The sequence below is a fragment of the Ruditapes philippinarum genome, unplaced genomic scaffold (assembly GCF_026571515.1).
Source record: "Ruditapes philippinarum isolate M1 unplaced genomic scaffold, ASM2657151v2 ctg1911_1_1_1_1, whole genome shotgun sequence".
NCBI classification, from domain to species: Eukaryota; Metazoa; Mollusca; class Bivalvia; order Venerida; family Veneridae; genus Ruditapes; species Ruditapes philippinarum.
The window spans coordinates 365,101-379,583 of NW_026851516.1; the positions used below are offsets into that span (position 1 = coordinate 365,101).

Genomic DNA, 14,483 nt, shown 5'->3' on the forward strand with positions numbered 1-14,483 from the left:
AAAAAATATTATTAATCAATTATGAAGGTATATGAAATCAAAAACTGCCACCGAATGTGACAGCATTAAAACTGTAAAATACTCAACATGTCACTAAGTCAAAGGTAGATAGTTCATGGGTATTAAGTCTTTTCACTTCTTTGAAGAAGAGTCATGTTGAAAAGATACATGAAATCAAAGTTAATCCTGTTTGATCATTTCTTTTAATGTAATACTGTTCACTGCCTTAAAGATACCCAATATTTCGGACAATTTATTAACACAAGACGTACTCATACGAGGATTATAAAAGATTGTACTTTTTATGATAACTGTTACAGTAGTTAATGAGCAAGGTATACTTCCTGTAACAGTCATCTCTAATCTTTAAATTTATAAATCTCATAATCAATATAAAGTACCATCATACTACACTAATTTAAATCATCCTCATTTTAATCAGCTCATGGCAATTAAAAGTCACTCCAGTATAATTTTACATTAACTCGTTGATCACAAGGGGAAATCATTAGATATCCATGCCACCAAATGGTGATATGTATTTGTTTTTTTCATCCAATGTCAAACCCCTTTCTTGGTGACCTAGATATAGAACTACTATATTGTGCCAAATGGCTGCTTCCTAGGTTTTCTGACCAGTAATCGTACCAGTGTGGATGATGGAAGTCGAAAGAGAATTTCATCTCTGCTTAGATTTAAACCATAATCTTTAGCTTAGGAGTCTGGTTCTCTGCCCCCTACCACACTCTTCTTCACAAATATGCAGTAGTCAAAGATAAAAAGCTTTATGCAACCATACACCCTAATAAATATTTTTGATAATTTAAATGCTCATGAAATTTGCCCCCCAATAATATCAGATAAAGATCATTCAAGTGATCACTACAAAAACTTGATGCAAATTGAATTTCAGGGGAAAACTGCATGATTTAAAAGAATTTTTCAGGGAGGAAGTAAAACCTAATTTAATTGCCCCTGCTACAGTAGAAAAACAAGAACCGGTTGAACAGGGTGATGCTCCCCGAGAAGGTTTTGGACACAGGAAAGTATAAAAAATAAACAAAGGGCAATAACTCCAAATTATTTTTTTTGCACTGCACTTCTATTTAATGAGATCTATCTATCTATAAAATTTCGTGATGATATCTCTTATACTTTCAGAGTTATCTCCTAGGTAAAATTCGAGGTGTAAAAATGAACAAAGGACAATAACTCTAAAAATTGGACAAAGCTGTGTTTAGGTTCTTTAGCATTGCAATTTAATCCAATGAGATCTATCTACGTACAAAGTTTCATGTTGATATCTCTTATAGTTTAAGAGTAATGTCCCTGACAAAAGTCAAAAATTAAAATAAACAAAGGGCAATAACTTCAGAAAAAGGCAAGGCAGAGTTATGGTTCTTTAACACTGCACTTCTACCCAATGAGACCTATCTACCTACAAAGTTTGATGTTGATATCTCTTATAATTTAAGAGTAATATCCCGGACAAAGTTCAAAGTGTCAAAATGAACAAAGGGCAATAACTCCAAAATTAGGCAAGACAGAGTTATGGTTTTTTAACAATGCACTTCTACTAAATGAGATCTATCTACCTACAAAATTTCATGTTGATACCTCTTGTTGTTATAAAGTTATGTCCCGGACAAAGTACAAAGTGTAAAAATAAACAAAGGGCAATTTTTCAAAAATTAGGCATGGTAGAGTTACGGTTCTTGTGCACTGTACACCAATTCAATGAGATTTATCTACCTACAAAGTTTTATGTTGATACCTCTTACAGTTTTAGAGTTATGTCCCGGACAAAGTTCTAAGTGTAAAAATAAACAAAGGGCAATAATTCAAAAACTAGGCAAGGCAGAGTTACGATTCTTGTGCACTGCACAACTACTCAATGAGATCTATCTACATACAAAGTGTCATGTTGATACCTATTATAGTTTTACAGTTATGTCACGGACACAGTTCAAATCGTAAAAAAGTATAATTCAAAAATTAGGCAAAGCAGAGTTTCGGTTCTTGTGCACTGCCCACCTACTTAATGAGATTTATCTACCTACAAAGTTTCATGTTGATACCCCTTGTTGTTTCAAAGTTATAACCCGGGCAAGAAAAAGCGGATGGACGGACGTACTCACAAAATGGTACATATGTGACTTTTCCTTTGATCTTTTTTGGCCATTTTTAGTCACACAAGGCTAAAAAAAGACACACAAGTAAAAACGCATTTTAGTGATTTAATTTTAATTAGAGGAAATAATCTTACAGAATTAATAAAAACTCTTAATAAAGACTTTTGACAGGTTATATGGCCATGTTCGCTTGTGGTTGTTGGCTATATACCCTCACTTGGGTCATATTAGTTATGCAAGGCTATATGACTCATCACATATCTCTAAATCTAGTCAAATATTATTACCTGCGTACAACATAGTTAAAAATGACATGAGACAAAGAAAATAAGTATTGCATAATTCACATATATGTGTAATCTGGGATTAGGTTATTGACCTGAATGTCATTACATTTAATAATACATTGAATATCAAAATTACAAGGAAGATATTATTATCTAATCCTCATAGATTTTTTATACAAAATCCCATTCAGTGTAATTAAACACACTGACATCAATATAGTTCGCACATTATTCACGCCAGACAAATCAAGATTGTCTTATATTCACCCTATAAATAATCATTTTTGAAATTAATTATCATGCTTATGCATTTACAATTAATTAAAATATTGTGGCTCTGCAAACAATCTAAATAAATTCTGTCACAATATTGAGAATTCAATCCTAAAATTTCCCTTAACAACAATATTTTTCTCAAACGTTTTCAGATATACTTTTATTGCAGAAATTTATTGAAATCTAGGAAAATTCAAACTGAAAATGTATAATTTGAACAGGAGAATGCATAAAGTATGTTTAGGAAGTTTCAATTACAGGTTAAGTTTATATACTGCCAGTTTTTTTATGACACTAAGTATCCATATTGTGTTACGTCTCGCATGTAGAGTTTAAAACGTAATATTTCTTCTCTGTGTGTACTCAAAGGATGTTAATTTTTCGTTCAAAACGGGACTGCAAAGTAATTATCACTATGTTCAATTATCAAATTTGAGCATAATATATCTTTAAAGAAAGAAAGAAACGAACAAATCATCAAAAAGGTTTTTCATAAATTTGCCTTTGTTTTCTTTTTTTTAAATTAATTATATCACATTTATAAAGTTATTTCCTATGTGAGGAAGAGACTGAAAGAAGGGTTTCTAAATAAAAGTTGTTGTGGAGATCATGTAAAAGCCAGCATGTTTTTTTCTTCTTTATTCACAATACAGGTATGTAACACTTAATCATAACATACAGGTAAGCCTGAATGCTAAATCAATTAAATCACCTAGTTCTGTAGCTCAAATACAATCCACTCAAAATCAGGGATATCAATGATACCATAAGGAATGCTGGTATTTTTAACCAAGTAGTTATCAATCATAACGTCTAGAATAAACGTTTCAAATGTAACATATAGAATTAATGTTTCAAATGAAACATCTAGAATAAATGTTTCAAATGTAACATCTACAATAACATTTTAAATGTAACGTCTAGAATAAATGTTTCAATTGTAACATATAGAATAAATGTTTCAAATGTAGTATAAAGAATAAATGTTTCAAATGTAACATAGAGAATAAATGTTTCAAATGTAACAATTAGATTAAATGTTTCAAATGTAACATCTAGAATAAATGTTTCAAATGTAACATCTAGAATAAATGTTTCAAATGTAATGTTTAATAAATGTTTCAAATGTAACGTCTAGTAAATGTTTCAAATGTAACATCTAATAAATGTTTTAAATGTAACGTCTAATAAATGTTTCAAATGTAACATAAAGAATAAATGTTTCAAATGTAACAACTAGAATAAACGTTTCAAATGTACTATTGTGTACAGTATCTCATTGTAGTAAAAAATCTATTACTCAAAACAAGCAATTATCATAGTATTGCAAGCAATCTATGAATCCTCTACCGGTTAGAACCCCAGCAACATTCTAAAGGGCCATTGGTCATTGAATTATGTCACTAAATGAATATATGACATGAATAAACTTAAATCTTTTGAGTTCTTAGTTTGTATCTAAGTTAAATGTTAAGTTTCCCTAGTTGTGTTTATAGAAAAGATAATAAAAATATCCAATTTTCTCAAGTAAATTTGTGTCTTTAAAAGTGATCTCAGGAGACAGTTTTTGGAAACAGACAGACAGACCAACTGACAAGAGACTCTGAGGATAAATCTTTAAACAACCTTGGTTGTTATCAGAATATAAAAAAGCAAAATTCTTAAACTAAGAGGAGATAAATCTTGAAATAATTAAAGATGCTAGACTTATGAACATTTTCATACATGATGTTAGTGTAACAAAGATCAATTGTCTCAAGTTTATAAAAGAAACCATTGATAATCACAAAAAAGAACAGTGAACAGAAAGAAGAAAATTAAAAGAAAAAATCAAGTAAATTTCAAGTTGAAATGAAAATAATCATGGAAACACATGCCTTATAAATCTAATCACATATGAAGTAGGTCTTGATAATGAATGCCTTTTTTAAATTTGAAGTAAATAAATAGAGAAATAAGAAGGTTAAAGAATCAGAGTAACAACAATTCAAAGTTTAAGAAGGAGATAATTGTGGAAATATGGACGCTAGATTTATAACCCAGAATTTATCTACCAGAATGCAATCTGGTAAATCAAAATGTAGTCAACTTAAGAACTTCAATCAATATTTAGAAATTTTTGCCCATGATTATGTTGCACCCAAAAACCAAAAATTAAATGACTTCATTCAGCAAATAATAACATGGTGGGAGAACACGTGACTTTTTTGTTTATATTTTATTAGGTCATCGCTAATGGTATTTGCTAAAAGATGTTATCCAGAACTCAGCAAATGTGGGTTTTTCCTAGCTAAATCATAGGTACAAACTTTTACTGTTATAGCTTCACAGTGCATTACCTGTCACAATAGTCAACCTGTTGCGCTTATTTTCAAAGCTGTAACTGTATGTACCTATACATGATGGATAAGCTGGGAAAAACTCAAATATTCTTAATTCCGGAGTAAGTCTATTTTTCGATATATTTTTCAATATTTGGAAAATAAATAAGTATCATATTCCAGGTAACTATTTGCCGTTTCCATTTAAAATATTTATCTTCCAATTGAAGTTATGTTACTTTTCCCGTTACGCTTGCAGCAGAAGTATTTTTATGAAAATATGTGTTACAATTTCTGCAAGCATATAGAGGAAAAGAACAAGAGCTACATTGGAAAAGTATGTACCATTTGAATCGGAAATATTAGCCTAGAACATGGTTTATATGTATTATTCAAATATTGAAAGATATAACAAAAAATAACAAATACCATAAACAGTGACCCAGTGCCATGTGATCACCAACCATGTAATAATCTACTTATGAAAATATGAAAGTCTGATCTTCGTATCTTTTGAAAATTGACTTTTCGAATACACTTCAAATTTTCTTCAGTATCCACATTTTGGGTTTATGTTTCCAGAAAAAGAATGGCAGCTTATTTCTGTCAATATGTAACCCATCAAATCCTTCCACTGTGTCTATTGCAATATGGCTATTTTCATAATATTTTAAGTTAGTAGTATTTCCAATTATAAGATGAGAGTATGACATCATTTCTGACCCCCCTGGCACCAAGTCTTCAGTTTTATTGTATCTGAAAATGAAAAACAAAATTGTATAAAGTATGCCAGTAAATGAATACATATATATATATATATATATATATATATTATATATATATATATATATATATATATATATATATATATATATATATATATATATATATATATATACCAAATTAGATAGAAATCATAACATTACAAAGTTTGATTAGGTAGAGAGTTATCAGCTAAGAGACACACTCTTGAATCTGTTCCTTGAATAAACCGGTACTACATGTACTAAGCAATAAGTGTAAGGCTTCTTCTTGAAGGAAACAAAGGCTTGCCCCTAACAGGGTTTGAGCCACCAAATATAAGCAATCGTAAGATTATTAGTCCAACAAATTAAAAACCACTATTTCTTTGAAGAGTTATAAACTTTTCTTCAGTCTCTGCTCATTAAATACTTATCAAATTTATAATGTCCAATGAAATCGGTTATCAAATCTAAAGCAGTCAACCTAAAAATTTATGCTATTTTTATGTTCAAAATACTTAAAATTATTGACAAGTCGACAAAAAGCCTGTCAAAATTATTTGTAACATGTCAAATCATGACAAGATAACACTTATACTATTAGTAATAACTTTACTAATAAGGTAGAAATATGATGATAAAAGGAATAAAACATACAAAATGTCACATGGGTTGGAAATAAATATGTTATATACACAACTGACACTCGATTCATATTTCTTTAAAAATTTGATTTGTATGCCATTTTGGGATTGGGGGTGAGGGAGGGGAGATCCCTGGGATATAGATTTGCTTGTGTTTGCCAATCGCGCTGTCTATAGACTGACAATACCATCAAAATGTCGAAAGGCTTAAATTGTTTTCAATTAAGAGGAATGTACCTTTAAAGCTGCACACCTCCTGAAAGGCCAAAATATTTCAAGAAATTCAATCTTTAAAAAAATGTATATAAAGATCTTAAGAAAGTAAAAAGATTCAATATTAAATTAATTATTTTCATGTTATGTGTGATTAATGACTGATTGTAGTATCACTCACTATAATCATACTGCATTACTAATGCAGGTAGAGATATTTATGTATATTTTGACCTCTTTTTTGGTAATTTACTTGGATTGTAAGTACGGTTTGAAATGTGTAAATTACTTTCTTTGTTCACTTCACAATATTTTACTTAAAAATACATTTTCAAAAAATTTCAATGAAAATTAGCAGGAATCTGGAGGCATGTTGCTTTAATGTTTTTAAACATATTTCAAATAAGGAACTTACATCCAATCGGGATACATTTGACCAAATCTTGTTATTCCTGTCTGTGCCGCGGCCACATCAATATGTACATGTACAGCTGGAAATTAAAATCAATTTAACACAATTGGTATATATTGAAACTGATTCAAAATTCGATTCAAATCATAAATCGATTTACAAGTAAATACTAATAGTGTTTATTTTCATGCATGTTTTACATAATACATTTTAAGCAGTACTGACCTTGACCCAAGACGCCCTTGTTAATTAAGGTAAAATTTATGATATACAAAGCTATGACAAACGTAACAAAAGAAGTTCAGGCGATTTTTCTGATACAGAAAACAAAAACAACCATAAAAAATGCAACTTTTAGTTTTACATTGAACCTAGTAATTAAATGAACTCCAATGCTTGGAAAAAAGCTTTGATAATATATACATGTACTTGGCTTTTTTAAGGCATTGAGTTCATAGTGCAATAAAGTAGGCTATTTGGTAAGTAGACTGACAGTTGTGATGCCCTTAATCTCATATAAGCTCTTGCATTTAAACCTAACGATCGTGTACTGTGCATTATCTTAATTAAAATCTACCTGATGTTGGTGCTTCGATCTGATGAAATCTCCGCAATGCCTCACCACCTGGATAGTTCCGATACGATGTATACAGAAATATCCCCGACGTTAAAATGTTGCCACAAATATGGAGTAGTGCACCAAATGCCAGCAACTTTCTGAGTAAAGATTTGTTCCTGTTGATCCATCTGAAATAAATGAAGTGTTTGTTAATTTCTTTTTTTTTTATAATTTTCTGTTTTTGGTAACTGATTCACAGTCTTTTTTACCCATTCATGTCCCGAACTGTAAATTGACTGATTACTGTACAGGGTCGGCAAAATCTGATTTCGACTTACATTTTGTACTTGTCTGTTACTTATATAAAGAAAATTCTTGAAAGTTTCCACTTGTCCGCACAACAAGCTGTGGGACAACCTGGGCAGTTCTGACAATTTTGTCGCCCATGCTGTAACACAGTGTACTTGCCTTAAACATTTCTATTAATTAAAGGAATTTTCTCTATATATGATGGAGGCTTAATTTTCACATTATGTAAAAACCTGAAGAATATACTTATAAAAAACACACTTTTTTGGAAGAAAATGAACAATTATTATAAAAAAAATATCTTTTTTCTCAGTTATGATAGAATGCCAAAAGAAATCCATTGATCTTTTTCCATACTCTATAATTCAGTATACCAGTATTGTAGGTAACATACATGATTCTGTGAATATGACATGTATACCAGTGTTGTATGTAACAAAAGTGTTAGTACATGTAAAAATTCATATCCAAACTGAAAAAGGATCAAAGCTGTTAAATTGATACAAGTTTCACACATTGATGTGACATTTATGTAAAAGTGGTCTTTGCATATAAGATATATAATATCAAAATTAGGTTTAATTTGTAAAGTAAAAAACATATAGATTTTAAGCAAGAAAAGAAAAACTTCTATCTGTTTATACAGATTTTCAGAGAGACAAAAAGCTTGTTTGTTGATTTTTCACTCCAGATCACGGAAGTAATCTACATTAAATTTACCAAAGCACAGTTCGAACAAATGTAGAAAGGATTTCAATTCAATCACAACGAAAGTGACCTGCACCATCCAGGAATCGAACCCGTGTCGCATGATTCACATTTGAGCTTAACGGACGGCTGAAACAAAAAGCTATCAGTGTTACAGGAAATATACTGAAGGGTTTTTGCACATAAGAGCTTCTAATATACCTCAAGATATCCTTCAATGTAAAACTCTAACAATACAATGCAGTGTACTTGTATACCAATTCTTGAGTTGACAATATTTCCTCTGAGTGCCATGTGATATTAAAATAAAATGTGATATTTAAAATAAAATACATTGTATAAATATTGTTGACATTATGAAGCTTTATGCTACGCTACTGAGGTATCAAAAAGTAAAACTGTATGCCTAAATAAAGTAAATATACATTTTTCCAATGCAAAACTACAAGTATGTACATGTAATATAATTAAATGCTATGTATATATGAACATTATGTATCAAAATCTGTACCAAGCCATTAACTAGAAACCAAAAATAACATGTGACTTCAATTTGTTCCACTATATCATCAAAGGAATTCAAGAGAAAAAAAAAGTCTGAGTATAACAATAAAAAAAATAAGATCAAACAGTTAACCTCTAAATTATGGGAAAAGTGTAATCTGCTTTTGTTTTTAACCATAATATAATGCTGATTAAACATGTCATCTTTTATAAGCCACTAATTAAAACTTGAGGGAACAATAATTAAATATACTCTTTTTATAACATATCTTGTATAAAATCAGATAATTCTAATCTAGGAAGTAAGTCCTTAATTATGTCCACACATGAAAGAGAATAGATGTGCTTGAAGTATTGATTGTAATTATTTCTCTCTTTTTTTAGATCATATTTTACATTTTAGATTTGATGACTTCAAGAAAAAGAAATTTCTCCTTTTTATCAAAAACTCTGGGGAACTTACAGTAGGTAGAAGCAAGCAGTCTTGTGGTAACATTATTTTTAAATTTGCCTGTTTAACCTTTAATGAGCAAGTTTGATATTACTTTTCAGTGAGTCATTTTTTTTTATCTAAATTGCCATAAAACACCTTGATCAAAGTTTCTATGAAACAGTTTGATCAAAATTTCCTACCATCCAAAACTTAAGATAATGAATCAAGTGGAACAAACAATCAACACAGGATAACTAATGTTTCGACCCTCACAAGTATTCTTCAGGGTTAAAAAATATCCCAACATCCATTTTGATCAAATTTGCCATGAACCAGTTTGATATAATTTCTTATTAAACAGTTTGTTATAATTTCCCAATTTTTATTGTACCAGTTTGATCTAATTTACTATTGACCTGTATGACATAACTTCCTATGAACCAGTGTGATATAATTTCCTATGAACCAGTGTGATATAACTTCCTATGAACCAGTGTGATATAACTTCCTATGAATCAGTGTGATATAACTTCCTATAAACCAGATTGATATAACTTCCTATGAACCAGTGTGATATAACTTCCTATGAACCAGTATGATATAATTTCCTATGAACCAGTTTGATATAACTTCCTTTGAACTAGTTTGATATAACTTCCAATGAACCAGTTTGATATAACTTCCTATGAACCAGTTTGATATAACTTTCTATGAACAAGTTTGATATAACTTCCTATGAACCAGTTTAATATAACTTCCTATGAACTTGTTTAAAAAAAGTATTTTTCTGACACAAGTAAATTTAAGTGCAGTTTTTCTGGTCCATAACTTCTGCATGTATGAATGGAACTTGCCCTTTAGAAGAAGACTTGTGTCACTGAGTCAATGGTCACAGCTGGGACTTGGACTTTGTGTATTATAATATTAGTGCAGATTTTCTTCTATCTACAATGTATTTCAAAACTCATAACATCACAAACATAATGATACTTTCCATACTGATTCAATTCATATTTGGTACAAAAGTCTATAATACATGCCTGTAAACTAACAAATAAACACCATTCAAACACCATGAAAATAACTTTAAAAACTGCCTACTTCAAGCCCATCCTTTTTATATAGACAAATGTCTAGTTCATGGGTATAATCACAAGTCTTTTCACTTATTTGAAGCAGATTCATGGTCATAAGATACATGGAATCAAAGATAATCCTGTTTAATCATTTTTTTTCTTTTAATTTTAAACAGTTCACTGCCTTAAAGAAGTAGTAAGTACCAAAGATCTCGGACAATATAATAACACAAGAAGTACTTATACGATGATTATAAAAGATTGTACTTTCTATGAGCATGGTATACGTCCTGTACCAGTCATCTCTTACCTTTAAATGTATAAATCTCATAATCAATATAAAGTACATCATAATACACTTATTTAAATCATCCGCTCATGGCAATTAAAAACACTCCAGTATAATTTAACATTAACTCGTTGATCACAAGGGGAAATCATTAGATATCAATGTTACCCATGTTCACATGTTTTTTCATCTAATGTCAAACCCATTTTTTGTTGACCTAGACTAGATATAATGTGAGTAAGACTGGACCTAGACTAGGGTTACTGTGAGAAGGACTTATATACATGTCTTGTAGGCATGCAAATAGATTTACTGTGAGTAGGAAGGACTTATATAATTGTCTTGTAAGCTTGCAAACAGATTTACTGAGTAGGAATGTACCTGTCTTGTCAGCATGCAAATAGATTTACTTAAGTAAAACTTATATACCTGTCTTATAAGCATGCAAATAGATATACTGTGAGAAGGAATTATATACCTGCCTTGTAAGCATGCAAATAGATTTACTATGAGAAGGAATATACCTGTCTTGTAGGCATGCAAATAGATTTACTGTGAGTAGGACTTATATACCTTTTCTTGTAGGCATGCAAATAGATTTACTGTGAGTGGGACTTATATACCTTTGTCTTATAAGCAAATAGATTTACTGTTAATAGTTTAAACAAGATTTCTAGGTCTTGTGACCTAGTTTTTCATCCAAAATGACCCATGTTCGAACTCATCCGAGCAATTAATATTAACTAGACAAGCATTCTGACCAATTTGATAACAATTGTGTCAAAATTGTGACCACAAGAGTGTTAACAAGCAAATTCGTTGAATTTATATCCCCCGCCGAGTACTGGTTATTATTAACACAACAACTGAAGACATGAGGCTTTATCTATATATTAATCATGTCATAAACAGTAATATTCTTTGAACTTGATAAATATTCAGGGCAATAACAGGGCCATAACTTTGTGTTATATAGTAAAATCTGGAAATGCCAATGAGATGTATGCATACTACATAACTAATCAAGGGCCATCAATCTGAGTTATAAGTATCTGACTGGAACAAGGCGACTATATGCATATCTCCTCTTAGTATCCCATAAAGTTTCATTGAATTCCAGCCAGTAGTAGCAGAGAGAAGTAGCGAGGAAACAATATTTTTTCTTTATGGATACTGCATAACTAATCAAGGGCCATAACTCTGACTTAAAGTGTCTGACCGGAACAAGCTGACGATATGCGCATCTCCTCTTGGTATTGAAGGTTCCCATAAAAGTTTCGTTGAATTCCACCCAGTAGTTGCAGAGAAGTAGTGCGGAAACGATTTTTACTCTATATGCATACTACATAACTAAGCAAGGGCCATAACTCCGAGTTAAAGTGTCTGACCAGAAAAGCCGACGACAATATGCGCATCTCCTCTTGATATTGATGATTCCCCTAAAGTTTCGTTTAATTCCAGCCAGTAGTTGCAGAGAAAACTACTCCGGAAACAAAATTTTACTCTATATGCATTCTACATAACTTATCAAGGACCATAACTCTTGAGTTAAAGGGTCTGACCGGAAAACAAGCTGACGATATGCGCATCTCCTCTTGATATTGATGATTCCCATAAAGTTTCGTTGAATTCCAGCCAGTAGTTGCAGAGAACTACTCCGGAAACGAAATTTGGACGGACGGACGAAACGGACGGACGGTCAATGCGATCTCCTCTTGATATTGATGATTTCCCATAAAGTTTCGTTGAATTCCAGCCAGTTGTTGCAGAGAACTTACTCCGGAAACGAAATTCGGACGGACGGATGGGACGGACGAACAGAAAGGACGGACAACGCCAAAACTATATCCCCCTCCCGATTCCATCGGCGGGGGATAACAACGGTTTTTCCATATTTGGGACAGTATGGCTTAGTTTTTTGCCCCATGTGACCCCTTTTTTGAACTTCACCTAGAAATCATCAAACCAGGACCCCTACCTCCAGGGTCAAGGTCGCACTTGGCTCATTCAAGGTCAACATTGTCTATTTGAGGGTATATGTCGTGTCCGGTCCAAACTTTCTTATCTTGAAGGGATTTTGTAAATTACTATTGCCACAATTGTTCACAATAATGATATGATGTGTTATGCGCAAAACAATCGGTCACCTACCTTCAAGGTTAAGCTCACACTTGGAGGTCAAAGATTAGCATAGTCTGTTACAGGGTATATTTTGTGTCCGCTCCATAACTTTTTCATATATCAAAGGATTTTGAAAATACTTGGCACAAAAATAGTCACTATATAATAAGACGATGTGTCATGCACAAAACCTGCATCCCTACATCCAAGGTCAATGGTCAAGGTCAATTTAAGGTCAAAAATTAACAGTCTGTTTAAAGGGTTTTATATTGTGTCCGATCTAGAACTTCTTCATAGTTCAAGGGATTTTGAAATAACTTGGCAAACAAAGTCATAATAATAAAAAAATGATATGTCAAGTACAACACCTGTACCCGGTACCTCAAGGTCAAGGTCACACTTAGAGGACAAAAGTTAACAGAGTCATATAGGTATATTTTGTGTCCCCTCCATAACTTCTTAAAAATTTATAAGATCAAGGGATTTTGAAAATACTTCGCACAAATAGTCACAATGATAAGAATGATATGTCATGTGTAACACCAGTGTCCCTACCTCACTTAAGCCACATGTGGAGGTCAAAGATTTACATAGTCTGTTATAGGTTATTATTTGTGTGTCCGTCCATAATTTTTTCATTTAGATCACGGGATTTTAAAAATACTTTTGCACAAGTAATCACAATAATAAGAACGATATGTCCGGCCTAAAACATGGGTCCGTACCTCCCAAGGTCAAAACTAAGAGGTCAAAGATTAAACATAGTCTGTTAGAGGGTATATTTTGTATCTCATCTATATAACTTTTTTCATAGTTCAAGGATTTTTGAAAAAAACAACTTGGTACAAATAGTAACAATAATAAGACGATATGTCCATTGCACAACACCTGGACCCCTACCTCCAAGGTTTTAAGGTCACAATTAGAGGTCAAGCTTAACAATTTCATTTTATTTCTTTAATAAATTTATTGTGCATTTTTCAGATCTAGCATTGATCATAATTTTGGACTGAAAGTCCTTAGGTCCATACCTCAATCTTTTGAAAATAGCACAATTTTATGCTTCATATAAAACTTCCCCGAGGCGGGGGACGTTGGTAACTTTGTTAGCAAATTCTTGTTGATAATATATGCTGCTTGCTTTAAAATCTGTAAGTTCTGTAAATAATAACATTGTTACTATCCTCCAGTGTCATCTTTTTAAAAATTGCAAAGAGTTTGCAAAAATTGGCATATTTTGTGAGCTTGTCTTCATCATCTGAATTAAAAACACAGATAAACAATTTTTATATAAATATGTCAATTTTACTTTCATCATACACCAGACATGAATAGAGCATTTTAAGAAATCAAAATATTTACTTCTGCATTTCTTTAATTATAACCACTGAAAATATAAAAAGTGTTTTCTTAATCTGTGGGTCCAGCTGATCATTATCAGTTTTCATTTCTTGTT

At 31.5% G+C, this 14,483-nt stretch overlaps 1 protein-coding gene across 1 annotated transcript; it reads right to left on the minus strand.

Annotated features, from left to right (window-relative positions):
- Positions 1-5,555: 5,555 nt before the first annotated feature.
- On the minus strand, positions 5,556-8,064 carry LOC132746818 (dol-P-Man:Man(7)GlcNAc(2)-PP-Dol alpha-1,6-mannosyltransferase-like). The gene is made up of 4 exons (XM_060736440.1): positions 7,946-8,064; positions 7,606-7,775; positions 7,032-7,107; positions 5,556-5,772 (listed from the first exon to the last, which is right to left on the minus strand). Exons 1-4 carry the CDS (start codon positions 8,062-8,064, stop codon positions 5,556-5,558), a joined length of 582 nt encoding a protein of 193 aa, XP_060592423.1.
- Positions 8,065-14,483: the final 6,419 nt, after the last annotated feature.